At 41.9% G+C, this 16,997-nt stretch overlaps 1 protein-coding gene and 1 long non-coding RNA gene across 6 annotated transcripts in view; one reads left to right on the plus strand and one right to left on the minus strand.

The window, feature by feature from the left end:
- GALNT15 (polypeptide N-acetylgalactosaminyltransferase 15) overlaps positions 1 to 7,214 on the minus strand; it is a 29,762-nt gene extending 22,548 nt beyond the window's left edge. Inside the window, exons 1-3 of one of the 4 annotated variants that reach the window (XM_039705090.1) lie at positions 7,045 to 7,211; positions 5,559 to 6,104; positions 49 to 215 (exon numbers count right to left, since the gene is read on the minus strand). In XM_039705090.1, the coding sequence (XP_039561024.1) occupies positions 49 to 215; positions 5,559 to 6,104; positions 7,045 to 7,070 (739 nt within the window). In that variant the 5' untranslated portion in view covers positions 7,071 to 7,211. Of the gene's footprint in view, positions 1 to 48; positions 216 to 5,558; positions 6,888 to 7,044 lie in introns of those variants that run through there. The other 3 variants (XM_039705096.1, XM_039705115.1, XM_039705106.1) reach the window with 3 other exon arrangements.
- Positions 7,215 to 11,799: 4,585 nt separating this feature from the next.
- LOC120502684 overlaps positions 11,800 to 16,997 on the plus strand; it is a 111,689-nt gene continuing 106,491 nt past the window's right edge. The window contains exons 1-3 of one of the 2 annotated variants that reach the window (XR_005627564.1): positions 11,800 to 12,099; positions 13,169 to 13,434; positions 14,990 to 15,120. This is a non-coding gene — a long non-coding RNA (uncharacterized LOC120502684). Of the gene's footprint in view, positions 12,100 to 13,168; positions 13,435 to 13,532; positions 13,593 to 14,989; positions 15,121 to 16,997 lie in introns of those variants that run through there. The other variant, XR_005627565.1, reaches the window with a different exon arrangement.

The following is a 16,997-nucleotide window of genomic DNA, read 5'->3' on the forward strand; positions in this document are numbered from 1 at the left end:
CTTCCCCGAAGTTTTGGAAAAAAGAACTCACAGAGAAATGGGAGCTACCTTGCTGGCTGAGATCGTCGACTAGGATGATATCCTTGAGGAATGCCTTTGGAGCTGTATCCATAATGCTGTGCACAGTTCTCAGCAGAGTAGACCAGGCTTCATCATGGAAACAGATGATGACACTAGCAGTAGGCAGACTGGAGTCATATTTTTGCTGTAGGCACCTGCATGAGTGAAATGAGGAAGACACTGGAACCACTGGAACAAATGGCTAGTTTTTTTCTCAGAGCAAAGTTGCAAGCAGCACCTAAACCTTCAGGGGTGGAGAGCAGTTTAAGATCTTAACTCACTTCTAAGAAAAAGAAGTACTAAGGTGTCCAAAACTGGAATATGAAGGGAAAATATGGGAATAGCACTATCAAAATTATAATACAAAAAGAGGAAACCGTTCCTGTGTTCTAGGATAGTTTTCTTTCTCTGCTCTGTCTGCCTCAAAAACCAGAGCTCAAACAGAAATGGTCCAGAACATAAAGAAAAAGTGAAGACAATTAGAGCAGAGTGAGGAATAAAGCAGATCACTCAGCTTCCACCAATTTCCACATTTTCTCAAGTAAGAGAGAAAAGAGCAAACAATTGTAATACTATTAAGACTAAGAAATAAAATAACTCATCTGCACAACAGATCAGTACACCTGTGCATTACCTCACCAAGATCCTAGTGAATGAAGCCAACATCTCAGTCCTTTATGGCAGACATGGATCTTTATATGGACCATGATTACAAACATAGATACATTTAAGAAAGAAAATGTATTTTCACTATAAATTTTGTACAGGTTGCTTTGCCAATGAAAATGAATCACTGCTGAATGAGACTCCAGCTGGGAGTCAGTGTGCAATCAAATCAGCAGAGCAGTCTGGGAGGGGGTGGCATGGTGCAAAGTGGACAATCCAGTTTTGGGGGTTTGTTCCATCATTATTTTTCATTGTCTTGGGCTTAGGGAACAGTGCCTGCAGGGAGAGTCTGCACCTTGACTTTGTCTCAGGAGGCCACATGGCACTGGGCAAGGAGAGGGCTCACCATCTTGTCTTGGTCTCAGGAAAAACTGTGTTACACTGCCAAGCCACAGGAACATCCCCGTGGTATCTTGTCTTTGTCTCTGGAATAACCACTGTCATTGCTGAGCCACAAGGATCATCCCCCCACCTTGTCTTTGTCTCAGTGGCCACGAAGAGTTAGTCAAGGTGGTGAATGCCTTTTGTGGGTAAAGCACCTTCTCATTTTGTATACTTTTGTTATTAGCATTGCTGCTGTCACTGTGTGTTTCTTACTCCATTGCTGTTTGCTTTCAGTAAATTGTTATCTCAACCCATATTCTCTCTCCTTTGTCCCTCCCTCACCAGAGGGGAACAGAGGAAAGTTTATTTCCCAGTTGGTGTTAGACCACCACAATAAGTCAAACATTTAAAGATGACAAACACTTCCTATTCGTCCTCACAGAGACTGCATATGAAAACCATCTATTCTGGTGTGAGGGTGCACATTTTCCAGAAACTGTCTTCAAATGCCCATTGCAGATATGCAAAGACTATGTCTATATACTCCTTTGCTGACATCAGAAAACACATTTTAAAAATCTTTCTATTTCACAAATAACAGTCATTCAGTGTCCTAACTAATTTAATCTCCACCAGCAAGAATTTCTTCAAGGAATTACACAATTGGCTGAATGTAGCCCATTGTTATTTCAGCATTTTTGTATTGCCAAGCAAATAATTATACAGATTTTACAGTGGTTGTTAAACAATTGGCTACTCAGCAGAAATTCATGTAAGGGATATAATTTTAGTGTTTCTGTTTATTAGTGTTTTACTTAGTGCTTCTGTTCATGGACTGAGGTTCTTAAGAGATTTCATAGTCTGAATGATTTAATGATGAATACACATAAATGGTTACTACAGATGCACTTCTGGGAATATATATTTAAATTAGCAGAATCTTAATAATCTATTGTATTTTTCAATATTTCACTTTTTTGCATAGAAAGGAAAATTTTCTTGCTGATTTTTACACTGTAATTAATCTATATTGCCCTTGATTTACTAATTTTGTGTAATCAACAATACCGTTACTTCACAATTTCATATAAGGTGATTGTTTCCATTTTCAGCAGTATCAAGAAAAGAATACTCTCATGACTTGGGAGTGAGTATTTTCAAGCAATAGAATTGAGAAATAATTAAGAAAAGTGAAGATCTGATGCAGTCCTTTTACTACCAAGCAGCTTCTAACCAGAAACGTTCTATAGCTATTAGCACCTAGCTGCTAGCACTGTGGTTATAGCAAGAAAATAAGGCTGTTGTGAAATCTTAATTGGAAAAGAATTGAAAATAACGGCACTTGAACACATAACCTTGGTGGTGAGTGCTTAGTTGCCATGGAGATTGGCAAAGACTTGCAATATAGATATCTAATCTTCACAAAAATGCACAAGGGTACTGGTATACAAAAATATCTTCCCGTCATTTGGAGCAGTTTCATAGCCTGTCTATCATAAATTGGCATTTCAAAAAGTCAGGGCTGTGACTGATATGAGACATAGTGATTTAATCTAATTTGTGAAAAACAAGGAATTGTCACATGCAGCAATGAACAGAGAGCAATTCTGACAGGGCAAAGGCAGAGCTGACAGGGACTCCCACTCACCTTCAGGAAAATGTTCAATTGAGATTCAGCTCCAAACAGCACTCCAGTGGAAGCTACACTTTGGTAATGAAACTTAAAACTTTTGTAGATACCTTGTGAGTTTCTTTTGCCATTTGACATTCAAACCCAAGACAGGAAAATAGATCTTTCTTTTGGGGAGAACCCCCATCATAAAAGTCACAATGGCAGGCTTGATTCAGGTGTCCCAGGAGAGTGTCAGTCCCAGCTGGAGCAAATGATATCAGCAGAAAGCATTTTGAGGGATCAAAGTACCTCAGAGGATGGGCCACTTCTCATGTGAAGTATTTGCCATCCAATTTCAAGTGACATGAGGGAGACTGAGTCCATGGAGGTAACTCACCAAAACATCTCTAACTGGTTGGCTTCTCTCTAATTAAATAATAACAGACATTGTGATGAACAACATGATGCGAACCGCAAAGAGACACAGACAATCTGATTCTGGTTTGCTCTTTTCTTACACTCCTGTAAAACTGGACTGACACAGTTGAGAGCCAGGCCCCTAGAGTAAACTACACCTAAAAGTCATCGTTGTGGGGGTTTCTGGAAACATCTGGGGTTTCTGGACTCTGTAAGTTGTGGTGTTGAGAACACTTTAGGCTGTAACTAGTGAGACAGCAAAATCCACCCACTCAGGAGCTCTGAGACCATGGTTTAAATGCTACCAAGATCAGTATTAACTAAAGCTGTATCTTGTGGGATGGCCCTTCAGCTGCCAAAGTAAAACTAGTTTTTGGCTTTCCACCAAAGGCAGTAAACCAGGGTAGTCATTCCTCCTTTGAACATTACACAGTTCGAAGAGTTAGCAGTGAAGCATGCCAAAAAATAACTGAAATAATATCAGCATGTCATTATTTAATGGAGTTAACCAAATTAACACTGAATCCAGTGAATAAGTACAGAAAACACACTTTCATTTATCTTTCTTTGAGACTGTACCCTTAAATTAGAGCTGTCTTTAAACATGTGAAAATGAACACAAGAAAAAAATTTATTCTGGGTCTGATTTAAAATGTTTTCCAGTACATGTTTCCACCATGTCCTGGGAGAAAACTACAATTGTTTTTGTTACAGGAGACAAGACACCACTCACATCCCTTGCCTCCCTCTGGGAAGGGAAGCATAGTACAGAATCAATTAGGTTGGAAAAGACCTCTGAGATCATCAAGTCCAGTCTTTGACTGATCATCACCTTCTCAAGGAGGCCACAGCACTATGTGCCATGTCCAGTCTTTCCTTAAACACTTCCAGGTTCAGTGACTCCACACCTCTCTGGACCCAATGTTTAATTGCCCTTTCTTTGAAGAAATTCCTCCTAATGTCCAACCTGAACTTTCCCTGAGGCAGCTTGATAGTAGATACAGCTCAGATCCTTTTGAAGAAGTGTGATGAGCAGCTTCTCCTGGGCTGCTGGGGCAACTGGCTCTCAAGTCTCCAGACTCCAAATGTAACACCTAGGGCTTCAAATGCAACATTTTTTTCACAGCTGCCAGGTATGTTGGTGTTGGCAGAGCTTGTCTGACACACAATCTCCACCTCCCTTCCTCCCAGGAGTTTCCTTTCAATACTTGCCGCAGAATCACAGGATGTTCTGAGTTGGAAGGACCCACAAAGATCATGGAGTCCAACTCCTGGCCCTGCCCAGGACACCCTAAGGGTCACACCATTTCCTGAGAGTGCTGTCCAAATGCTTCTTGAACTGTCAGGCTTGGTGCTGTGACCACTTCCCTGGGGAGCTGTTCCAGTGCCCAACCACCCTCTGGGTGAAGAATCTTCTCCTAATATTCAGCCTAAAGCTCCCCTGACACAACTTCAGGCATTCCCTCGGGTCCTGTCACCGCTCACCACAGAGAAGAGATCAGTGCCTGTCCCTCCTCCTCCCCTTGTGAGGAACCTGTAGACAGCAATGAGGTCTCCCCTCAGTCTCCTGCAAGCCGAGCAAACCAAGCGACCTCAGCCGCTCTTCACACGGCTTCTCCTCCAGACCCACTGCCACCTTCGCTGGCCTCCCCTATAGCTTTATATCTTTCTTTTGTTGTGGTGCCCAAAAGTGCACACGATATTTAAAGTGAGGCCACACCAGTGCAGAGTCAACTCCACTTTTATGAGTGACCATCGGGTCACTTTTGTTCTGGAAGAGCTGAAAGCCCCAGCTCTTCATTCATTCATCACTCGGTAACACCGCGTAGCTCTGGCAGGTGGGCTGAGACGGGGCCTGGCGGAGGAGGGAAGCCGCCTCTCCTGCTCGACAGTCCGGCGCGGGTTCCCTCCTCCTCTGCAGCCCAGCAGCCGGACAGACGGACGGAAGGACGGACAGAGAAGGGCGGGGCCCGGGGCGCTCCCGGCCCTGCCGCCCCCGGCACCTGCCATGACGCGGGCGCCGGTAGGGGGCGCTGCCGCCCGCGCGGCCTCAGGGCGCGGCGGAGCCGGAGCGGAGCCGGAGCGGAGCAGGAGCGGAGCCGGAGCGGAGCCGGAGCGGAGCCGGAGCGGAGCCGGAGCGGAGCCGGGCCGGGGTGCGGGGGCGCCGCCGCAGCGCTCACACCGCTCCGCGCCTCTGCTCCGCTCGCCAGCGAGCCCCAGCTGCCCCTCCCGCACCGTGCCCCCCCTCCACCTTTGCCGCCCGCCGACTCCTGAGGGCTTGAACCACCTCCCGAAGGGGTCTGGGAGCGTCCCTGGTCTGAGGAGCCGAGCGCCCGACCCGGACGGGGAGTTCGATAGGAAAGACGCGAGGTCTAGAGGAGGAGAGGTGCGGGGTTTGCAGGAGGAGAGGTTCGGGGGGACGCGGCGGCGGGGAAGGAGGCAGGTGTTCCCCAGAAGTGAAATAGGGTGTTTTACTTACAACGGGTGTCGTACCTCAGGCAGGTCCCGGCGCAGCGCGATCCGCTCGCTGAGCCCCTCGTTAAAGCCGTGCCTTTCCAGGCCGAGCGGCCGCTCCCCCGCAGCAGCCCCGTGCCCTTCCTGCAGGGGAAGGGACAGCGGCGGGGACCCGGGGCCCCCCTCTGCCCTCCCCTCCGGCCGCCTGCTCTGCTGCTTCACCACGCGATAGCCCTTCCTGGCCTTGCTGTGGTTCCTTTTGCCGGTGGGTGACACGACGGCCATGATCAACTCATCCTCCCGCAGGGAGATGAACGGCGATAGACCATCCAAAGGGTAATACTGCTGGCTCTCCTCCTGGGTTTCCAGCATCTCTTGGGTCTCCACAAAATCCATCTGATACCCTTCCCGGGGGTTGAACTCCACAGGCTGGAAAGTCCCTTCCTTGCTCTGGTTGCTGGGTGGTGGATTCAGCGTTGTAACCATCAGTAGCAAAAACCCCAGCATCAGAAACAACAAGAGAAACTGCAGCTTACGTGATCCATATCTGCACTTCTTCCTCAAGAACATGCTGTTGGTGACAAAATTATACAGAAGGTCATGTTAAATATCACTTGAATCTTCCTCAGATTTCAGTCCTCGGGTTGCACAAAAACCCTGGTTTTCACTATCTGCCAAGAGGATTTTTTTGCTCCCTTCACATTTCACTGATGCCATTTCATGCTTTCCTCTCTATTTACAGAAAAAAAAAATAACATTCCTATTAATATTGTACTTACTGTAGTAAAATGTAGCATGGATCCAGTGAGATAAAGTAGATCCTTTATTATACGGAGTCCCAGCTTAGTTAGGAAAGTGCATGCTTTGCTGATTGAAAGAGTAGCTAATGCTTTGATTTTTTTTTCCCCCTTTTAAAATTCTAAGTTGAAAGAAATCCCGTTTCTCATAGTTTCTTTCCTGGGTAGATCCTGCTTCTTCAAAGTTTCCAATTGCTGCCTGGACTGAAGCACTGTATCTCTGAAAGCAGATCTGACAGCTCTCCCCCGTTCAGAGGCTTCAAGTTAACTGTGATCAACAGATGAGGAGTAGTCGGTCCCTGACTTTGTTTCACACATAACTACGGCACTCAGTCAGGAAGCACTTTGCCAGACATAATACAGAGCAATGTGTGCGTCTTTCTCTTGGTCCTAATGCCCTCACTGTGCTTGTCCTATCAAATCAAAACTTTGCAAAAGCTGTAAGAGGTGAAATACAAGAAGCAGAATGTTATATTAGAGAAGAAATCAAGGCACACCACAGATTGCTGTATGTTGGAATAGCCGTATTAAGCTGAGAATGCACAGAGCAAGAATCAAGAATTTTATAAACTGAATAAAAGATGGAGAGCAGATGTTTTATTTAAGGTTAGATTTATTCACATGATAATGTGTTAGCTGGAGTGTATTTCATATCAAATAAATATTTACAGCTGTAGGGATTTTAACACTGACATAAGGGTGCCAAATTATCACCTGGCAAGCTGAAGTTGTCTCCTCATCCATAAATGTGGTATTGCAGGGCAAGCAGCACTTCAAGTTTTCATTAGTCCAGGAATAACATATATAAAAGCCTGGGCTGGAGCAACAACCACTGACACTGAGAGAAAACAACTTCTGTGATTGAAATGAGAGCTCAGTCTCAGGTCTGTTTGCTCATACTGCTGGCATGGGTGCTGCTGGGCATAGACTGGGCATTTTTTGCTGCAAGATGAGTGCTTGTCCAATGGGAGAAGGGGTGAGACAATCCACGTGCTTCAGTATCACATGCCTCTTGGTCTGGCAGGCAGAGACCAGGGATGGATGCAGCTCAGGTGTTGCCAACCCTTTTGATGCTGGGGGCATGGGATCTGGTATTTTTCATACCATGCAATATTTGATGAGCAGAAAGCTCCTGCTCCAGGAGGCATTTGATTACTGGAGAACTTCCACATTCACAGATTTTAAAAAAAGCCCTATGTTTCTAGACATTATAGCTAAAAGAATAGCCTGAAGACAAGCATGCAGCATATTCTAAAGGAAGCCAAGAATCTATTATTTTTTACCTTCTTTGCTAGTCCCTCTAAGATATCCTGTAAGTTCAGACTACGGTTCCTGGTATACAGCTTCGAAAAAATTAAAAATGAGAGCACACCTACTTTCTAATTAAAATGCATCGCAACTTTCAAAAGCGAGGATGGTACAGAGCACCATAACATTGCTGGAGGCACATAGTGTCTCACTTCTGTGTGCACTCCCCTAAGCAGCTTACACGGAATGCCTTGGGGGAGTGTGACTGGTCTGCTGTGTGTTGGCACCTTCCCTACATCAGCTGCTCTTTAAAATATACAGAACGGCTTTAATCATATCTTGGAGAGAAGGAAGGTTGAGCCAAGATTTTGATACTTCACCACTGCATGTATCTCCTGGTTTTAGCTTAAATTCACACAAAAGTAACATCCCAACTCACCTTCAGCCCTGAGAATATTACTTTTTATTCTGCTTTTCATAAGGAAAAAGAAGTATTGATGGTTTCAATTCAATAAGGAAGCAGCACACATTTGCATTAAAAAAATCAGAGCTCAAAAGCACTCATTTAAATAATAATGTTTCAGCCATAGAAAGACAGAATGAGATGGAAATGAAGAGACCTGTCTGAGATGTTCTCCAAAAAGCTGGCACACTGACTTGCAAAAGGTTCAGTTCCACAAAAGTCCCATTATCAGGCATATGGAATCAAATAAAATTAAATTAAAAGGAGAAATTTAAGAGTGGGTGGAATAAATGGGAGAAAACATTACTTTTTCTTTTCCTTTTTTAACTTTTCTCGGCTACTTGAGTATTTTGATTTAATTTAATTTATTTTTTCCCTGGCTAAAATATTTTAACAAGATGCTGTAACAAGTCTGATCAAGGTAATTCTAGGCTGCAGTAGAAATCACTGTATAAATTCTGTTCTGGTATGTTCTATGTTGCTGAGCAATCTGCCTGGGTCACTCATGCAGCTGAATTTCAGCTACGGATGAAAAGACACCCAATTAACAAATTTACAGCAATCTTAGACACTTTTGGGACAGAGCTGATCGGCAACATTATCACTGAAACATGCATATGGAATCCAGGCTTTTAATATATGCTGACCATTTTAACAAAGAAGAAATGAACACTTACAGAAGATGTTTGTTCAGTCTAGTCAATTAAATGTGCAAGTATAAAACACTGGGTGGCACACTTCCAGCAGACTCTATTCCCTCTTCTGCACAACAAGCCTTCCTGAACCATTTCCCATCAAACCATCTGTTTTTCAATCTTATCTCAAAACAGTGATTTTCCACTGCCATCATATGAAAGAGATATTGCCTTTCCAATGGGTGAGCCTCCCTTTGTGTCTGACAGGACATGTCTTGTTTCCTTCAATGCATTTGGAGGACAGCATCACTGTTATGATTTCCCCACATGGAAGTCAAGAATTCAACATCCATCATATTTTTCTCTCTACTTCTGGTTACTCAGACATGCTACAAAGTAGGCCCTTTGCTAGGACACAGAATGGGTTGCTCCTCCTGCCTAGCTGTTGATGATTCCCTTTTCCTAGGATGCTTTCCTGTGCATCCTTTGACGGAAGGTGAAGGAGGACTGCATGGCCGAGGCTGTACAGTCAGACCCAGACCCATTGCCTTCATCCTGAGGTCCAGTCTTTTAAGTGCTGCTACGTGCAGGTAGCCCACAACGAGGCTGCCCACAAAAGGTACTGTTGTCCTTGGACTGCTGTTCTACAGCAAACCCTAGAGCTCCTCAGTCCGTGGGAAAGGAACGTGTTACAGGTTGTGCCAAATACACCAGCAATTGCTCACAAAAAGGGCCAGTTTGCAATGTCAGTATTGGCCAGTGCCAATATTATGTTAATTTTCCTGGTGGTCAACCCATGCAAGAGCTGAAAGGCTTGTACTCCTACCAGGCCTGCTCAGGTAGACCCAGTGGTAGAATATCCAGTGGTATAAATACCTTCAGCAAATGCAAAGTCAGTTATTGACTTCCCTAAGAAAATATTCACCATCCTTCACTATTGCAAATATTGCTCATTAATTGCCAAGAGCTGGAACATGAAATCAAATCTAGGTCTCATTAATTTAAAAGGTATTAGGAAACACAGTTGCCTTATTGCATGGTAACAAACCTTTCAGTCACTGTTCTGTAGCTGTTTGTACTTACCCTTTCCTCCCCACCTCATTTTGGCTTGCATTTTTGTCCAACCACTCCGCATCACATACTTGTTCAATATTACGTGACATGTTATGTTATCCGTACGTGAAGAAACACCACATACTTTCAGTGTGCAGAGCCCATGTTTAACTGCCAGGAAAATAACAAAGCAAGAACAAACTCAAGGCTGGATGGAAGAAAGAGCGTGTGGACAGGTCGTTACTGACTCTTTAATAAACATCTTGGATTGATTTACAGTCCTATGCCAAAAGCAGATGTGCCACTTCCATTTAAAGACTCAACACATAGCAGCACTCACGGTTTCATAGCTGCATGTATTGTATGCCACAGCTCTTTGTGCTTGTAACAATGCCTTTATTTGCACAGATGTGAAGAGAGTCAGGGCATAAAATGAGACCGTTTACACAGTGCACAGGATTTGTGGTGTTTTTGTAACTAAGTGACTTTCCCCATTCTTCCAAGAATATAATAAGGAATGTGTGTCTTTAGATCAGAAGAAGATATCATTTATTTGCAGGTATTGTAGATGGTTTGTGTGCGTGGCATTGTAGCAAATATTGCTCATTCAATGATATTTTCAAATAGCAAGTTAATAATAAGTTAGAACAAGTTCTGTGGAACTTGCTTTTGAAGGCTATAAAAGTTTGATAAAATCTGTTGATCACTAGCAGGGAATTTGGCACTTGAATCGTGATTTATAAGATGTTTGCCAACCTGTCAGTGAAGGAAATGCATCTAAAATTTCATTTTAAAAGATTTCTACTTATAAATCATGTCCCATGTAAAATGGAGCGTGGAAGCCATGGACCCTTGCACTGCTTTTCAAAAGCAGTTCTGTGGGCATGAAGGTCAGGCACACAGGATGGAAAGTAAAGGGAATATGTATCAGAGGAGGGACAGCTTCTAGATTTACTGCACCCCAGCCTCTGGCTAACTCAGAAATGGTAGCTCTCAGGACATTAAGGGCAGTATTGTGTACCATGCCTAAAACCTGGCCTCTAACACAGCCCTACACAGCTACCATCTCTCTCTGAGGGATGAGAACTATTGACCATCATTAACCCCCCTGGAAAATACATCTGAAGTGCTGTGGGTAATACACAGGCCATCACCACCTCCTGCCTTTTAATCAATCACTAGTAATATCCTCAGGCTGGAGAGGGTTCTGGATACTTTTAATCCCCAGTGCCCATCTTAAGGTAATCTGAATCCAGTTTTGAACTGGTTGTGACTATTTTAGTGCCAACATCCTTCACTAGAATATCATCCTGCATTGATCATAAAATCTAAACCACTATTAGGGATAGTGGGACTAAATAGTTGGCTCTAAATTGCAGGTGGAGACAGAAATAAGGTGGTTTACTCTTTCAGAGTGGCTGACCTGGCCTCCTTGGCTTTAAAAATGAAACAAATGATGTAAGGGAAATTGATCCTTCACGTAGTATTAACACCAGTGGGTGTTACATCAAAGATAAATTCAGCCCTACAGATGGAATGTCACAAGAAGGAATTCTCCATGATGGGTACCCATGGGGATCTCTGCCTGCAGAGTTTAATTTGTGGTTGGAATTTACTTCCATGGAACAGGCCATGAAACCATTTGCAAACAGAAATCTCAAAAAAACTGAGTGATGCCAAAAGTAGCCACAGCAAAGCCTTATTTTCTGCACCAAGGACTCTTCAGCTGGTGGGCAGCTTTAACTTCATATCTACTCTGTTTCTTTCTGCACATACAGGTGGTATATAAACAGGATGTGTCTCTCAGAGACTCGAAATACAGACAGCATTTAAAAGTCACAATATTCATATGGAAACCCTGTCCCCATAGTAAGTATTTTTAGTTAAAATGGTGTTTAGTAAGGAGAAAAAGCTTTAAATGGTTCTGGCATCTCTTCACATATTTAAGTGCTTAGTGACATGTGGTTGCATACAGATTACTCCTGTTTCAAGGCAATGGTCACCCACATCACCTAAGCTGGAAATTACCTTTTTTTATTCCTCCTGAACAGTTATGTATTTCTGTGCAGCTGGTATAATAAATAGTTGTTCTTCAGTTACCTGCTGAGTATTACAGGTTGGATTCATCAGGGAATTAGGCACAGAGTATCATGAGGAGAAGACAATATTTAATGAGTGTGAGGAGTGAATGATGTCACTCTTGCTGGGGGGGTGGTTCAGGGCTGAGTAAAGCACAAGTTAAGTCACTGCAGGTGTGCAGCTTAATGACCTGCAACCGAGTAGCAAGTGTGCATGAACTGAGAGCACAGAGGGCATGTTTGGGAATGTTATTACTGTCGAGGAGCTGAAGTAAGTCGATGGATGTGTGAGGTAAGGCTACAGTGGATGTTATTTTTTGTGCTTTCATTTTTAATATGAGGAAAACACAGAGCAAATAAAAGTAAGCTATGTTAATATTACAGGTGTGTGAGTGGGACCTATGGCTTCTCTCTGTATTTCCCAAACAAGACTTACATTCTTTAACAGTTTGGGAGAGAAAAGTGGAAAATACTCATTTTTGCAAGCCTGTTTCCTTTATTACTTCTTTTTGTTTCTAAAGTACCAATTTCGAAAACACATTACATTCACAAGAGTTAACAGTGTGAAGTTATGATGCAGTTCAGCTGTATGTATATAAAAATTTACTTTCAGGAACAAAGCCTAAACTCCTTCTACCCCCACTCTCTGCCTTGTTGAAGTGCAGCTCATGGTGGGATGGATATTCTGTAAAATATGGAACCATATATACTGATGTAGGTCTTGAAAATGTTTGTTCAGGAATCCAAAACAAACCCTGTGCTTTTCTTTGAATTTATTTAGGATCATCAATATTCACGTACAGTAAACATTAAATTTAAAGTAATATCAAAAATTAAGCTGGGCTTCATGCCTAAGATATTCTAAATAAACTAGTTTTAGCTCAGAGATGAGCACTGTCACTGGTATCTGTGGGAGCTGTGTGTGGGCTATGCATTTAAAAGCAGGACTGAATTTAGGGCAAAAGATGGAAAGGAAATACCTGCGTATGTGTGTGTGTATAGAACTTCAGTCAGTGTGTATACTATGTGTATGTGTACATATAACAATATAAATATATAAAATAAAATTAACCCCATCTATTCTCATACATTTTCGTGTGTTTTATCCTACAGTATTGTCCTATGTACTCTGGTTGATTTGTGGCAGGGTTACTAAAGATAGGAGTAAACTAACTGTTGAAGATACTTTCTTACCTTTTTTTCCCCTGCAATAGATAAAAATTCCTATTTTCATTTATTTAGCAGTACAGAACTGAATTCTGTACAGCTGAATTAAGTAATATGTTTAATACTATTTTAATAACTCTAATATGTTAATATACTTTTAAAACTTGCTACCTGTATATGTTTCTGATTAACAGCGACACTCTGGGGAAGGTGCTCAGTAATGCTTGGAACTTAAGAGAACCTTGTTTCCATTTTGTGACCATCACTGTGGATCTGGGTTTATTTTGGATCAGCTATTTTCTCGGCCTTAAAATGGGATACTCAACGACCTCAATTAAGGAAGTCTGCTAAGGGACATGAGACCCCTTTGTTTACTGTCTCATGAAAATATCTTCATATTGGCAAGCCATTAAAAAGAATAAAAGGGTGGAAGGAAGAGGCAAGACAGCTGAGATATCTGGTAATTTACTGCATTCTCTGTGCAAGTCTGTGTTTCCAAGGAACCACTCTGGTAGAAAGGAAAGGAGCGTCCTTTCCAAACATAGCCTTGGCAGGAGGCGAGGTACAGAGCTACAAGGGACACTCACTACGAGAAAAGTCTCCTCCTGCCTTTACTTCGTAAGAGTTTTCTGTGTGATTTTTTAAGCTTTCCTCATGACATGAACTTAGGCAAGAATAGGGATTTTGGAAGCCAAGTTATAAGAATTAGGATTGTCATAGCAACAGGTTTAATCTCTAAAACTCAGGACTTCTTAGCACCCTGGAAAAGGGGCAGAGGTGATGGAAGACAGAGGCTGTGATCATTTCTGACTGCCAAATAAGAGGCAATAGGAGCAGTCATAAACAGTTTTATTACTCTGATCACAAGCAAGTCAGGTTGTTAATAGTCATCAGTTAATATTTTGAAAGATATATCTGCAAAAATATCAACCAGGTTGCAAAGGTAACCGAGGCAGGAATTTATGACTGTCGAGTGCCAGGAAAACTACTGTCATTCACCAGACTCTGGGCATGCTTTGCACTGCACAAGAACACAAACTGAGATATGTAACTGATTATTCCAGTTTAGTTTTTATATGTTTGTGACTAAAGTAAAAGTTTATTTTTATTCTCTTACTTAATTACTGCATATGGTACTAAATAACTGTGATTTTTCCCTGAATTCTTTCTTCTTCATGTTGAGTCTTGATCTGTTTGTTTTGGCTTTTAAAAAAATTATTATTATTACTGTGGGGTGTTTTTGTGGTGTTTTTTTTGTGGGTTGTTTTTTTTTTTTTTTGTTTAGGGAAAGGGCTCTCTAGGCATAGGTGGAATACTTGGTTTGTGAAGGTGGTTAGCAGATGCAGTCTGAGAAGTCATCTGGGAGGTTAAGGCTCACAGAAACTGAAACAAATAATAGAGCTGTTAAATGAGGAGAAAATTAAGTAGGCTTACAATTAGTAATTTGAACACATTATTTGTCTAAATGTATTGAGTGCTTCTCAGAAATCACACTCCTGCCATCTATACAGTGAGAGACTGAAAATGTGAAGCAGACAATTTTCGTAGGAAGAGTCCTACTTTTAAAGGTGTATACCTGGGGATAGCATCCTTTTCTAAAAACCCTTGTGACTGTAGATTTATTTTGCGGTAGGTGAACTAGGAACCTGGACTGTTCTTTTGCTAGCACCAATATTTTTGGCATCAGTCTCAAAAGAATAAGCCCATGTGAGTTTTGGGACACTGTTTTGGGAAACAGTGATTCAGAGGTTCTGCCCCAAAGGGAAAAGAGAGGGAAGAAATTTTTCAGTAGATGTTAAAAAATGGTCCTGCAGGTTTCTCAGGACTTTTCCTATGTCAGAAAAGGCAATGTGTAGGGAAAGAGATAATCACTAGAATCATCATGGTAGACTTTTAATTGGGGTCAAAGATGGTGAGAATTTGGCACTGCCACATCTAAACTAGCATCTGGCTATGAACCTGGTCTGCTGGATCATTTTGACCTATTAAGAGTCTCTATCACTTCTACCTTACAGGAAACCTGTGTCCCCACCCAGCTTTCTGGGTTACAGAAAGGCTGATCTATAGCCCTGAAGCAAAGAAGAAGCTGTACACCAAAAGCTGGAAAAGTGGCTTACATTTTAAGAGGAATTCTCCAAATCAGAAGGTAAAGTGAGTGTGTGTTCAGGGGATGCTGTTCTGGACCATCACTCAGCAGGTATATAAGCAAAAATAACAAGTCTTTATAGTAGTTTTAATCAAGTGCACTTTATAGGACCTTTCATCTTCAAAGAATGGAACAAATTTATTGTTAGTATAAACCCATGGGGACCAATGAAGATGGAGAAGGGAGTGCAGTTACCCCTTTACTAAGCAGGGTCATGATTCCACAGGAATATTATTTTGTACCCTGTCAGTAACTATTACAAAATCTGGGAGGCTGCAGTATGAATTTAGCTGCAAAAGGCAGACTGAATCTTGTGACTGCAGACTTAATGGCCATCATTAAGTATAATATATATGCATAGCTGCAGTACACTTTTCCAAGATTCTGGAAAGATCAGCTGAGTAACTGACTACAGGAGTGTAAAATTTATACCTCATCCACTAATGACTACTTTTATTCCTACTGCATGCAGTATGAAATTCTGTAGATCATATTACATATAAAACTGCACCTCATTCTCTTTCTCATCCTCTTGTACAGCATCATTTTCAGAGCATTTCTTGACAGTATGGAAACTGTCAAAGTTCAAATTAAGGAAGTGAAACACTGGACATAATACAGGAATCCAAAAAGAAGCAATGCACTTATGCCTGTTAGCAAAGCAAAGGCCTTTGGAAATGAGAATACAAACAATGTGACATTTCAGCAGGGCATAGAGAACATTTCTTCCATGTTGTCTTAGTCATTTTATGGTGTGGAAAAGGCACAAAGCCAATATATGAGGCTAGGTCTCTGTTTTCCCCTTGGCTCTATGTACTGAGAGTGCAAGCTAATGCATTTTGCTTGGCTCCTGCAAAGAAGTTCAAAGATCCCCTCTTTATCTGAGCAAGCCTTGGCAAAATCTGCCTGCATTTTGCTTTTATAGTAGGAACTTTACACAGAATTCAGATTACTAATGGCTGGCAAACTAATATGCTGGAATGTCTCAGATATGACTAATCTGTGTTTCACCTCTGATGTTTTATTAAGGGGGGAAGGGAAAAAAACCCTCAGAAATACTAGCAAAGGAAAGAATAAACTTTACATTAGGTGGTGGCTTACAATACACAACCCAAAATCTAATAAGGCGGGTATGAAACTGTCACACTGCTACCAGTGTTTTAATAGATTGTGAATGGGATTCTTTAAGCAAGGTCTCATTTAATTTGACTTGTATGAATTCTTGGTGGAAGAGCTATTGTCCATGTAAAAGTAGCTGGTTACTGTGAGGTTTCTTGCAAATATTTCACAAAGTCTTATCTTAATTATAGAATCATGTAGGAAGGGCAGATTCCAGACTTATCTTTCAGATTACCTTCTTAGAGCTTAATTTTAAAAATGAATGGGTGGGCATTGTCTAACATGAAAAAATTATATACCTTCATAAAGCTGACACCTTCTGTATATTTCTTAAATACTTAAAATGCTTTGTTCTCTTCTGGTAATGTAATGCACCAAGTTTTGTGTTGTATGGTAATTTGTCTCTGCACTCATTTAGGCTCTTTGTTTTCTGTGAAATGATAGTCTGTTCTTGGTGTATAAACATTGCGAGGAGTGGTGAGCAGGAAGCACATATTGGTATTAATGGTAACTGCAGCGTAAGCAACCAGGAATTCCTTTGGAAGTTGCACAGACTGCCCTGTTACTTGTTATTCTGTAAACAACACTAGAGCATATGCCTTGTGGTATGTCCTATACATGAAGGAAGGTAGAGAGAATTAGCAGACTCCTTGAAAGTTGCTTCAGAAAGATCTAGTGAATGGTGACAGTGCCCTGGAAACCACACAAAAGCAGGATATGAGGAGATATGGACTCTTCCCTATTCCTTCCATTTAGCC

This window comes from Passer montanus, unplaced genomic scaffold (assembly GCF_014805655.1).
Source record: "Passer montanus isolate IOZ18808 unplaced genomic scaffold, ASM1480565v1 scaffold10, whole genome shotgun sequence".
NCBI lineage: Eukaryota > Metazoa > Chordata > Aves > Passeriformes > Passeridae > Passer > Passer montanus.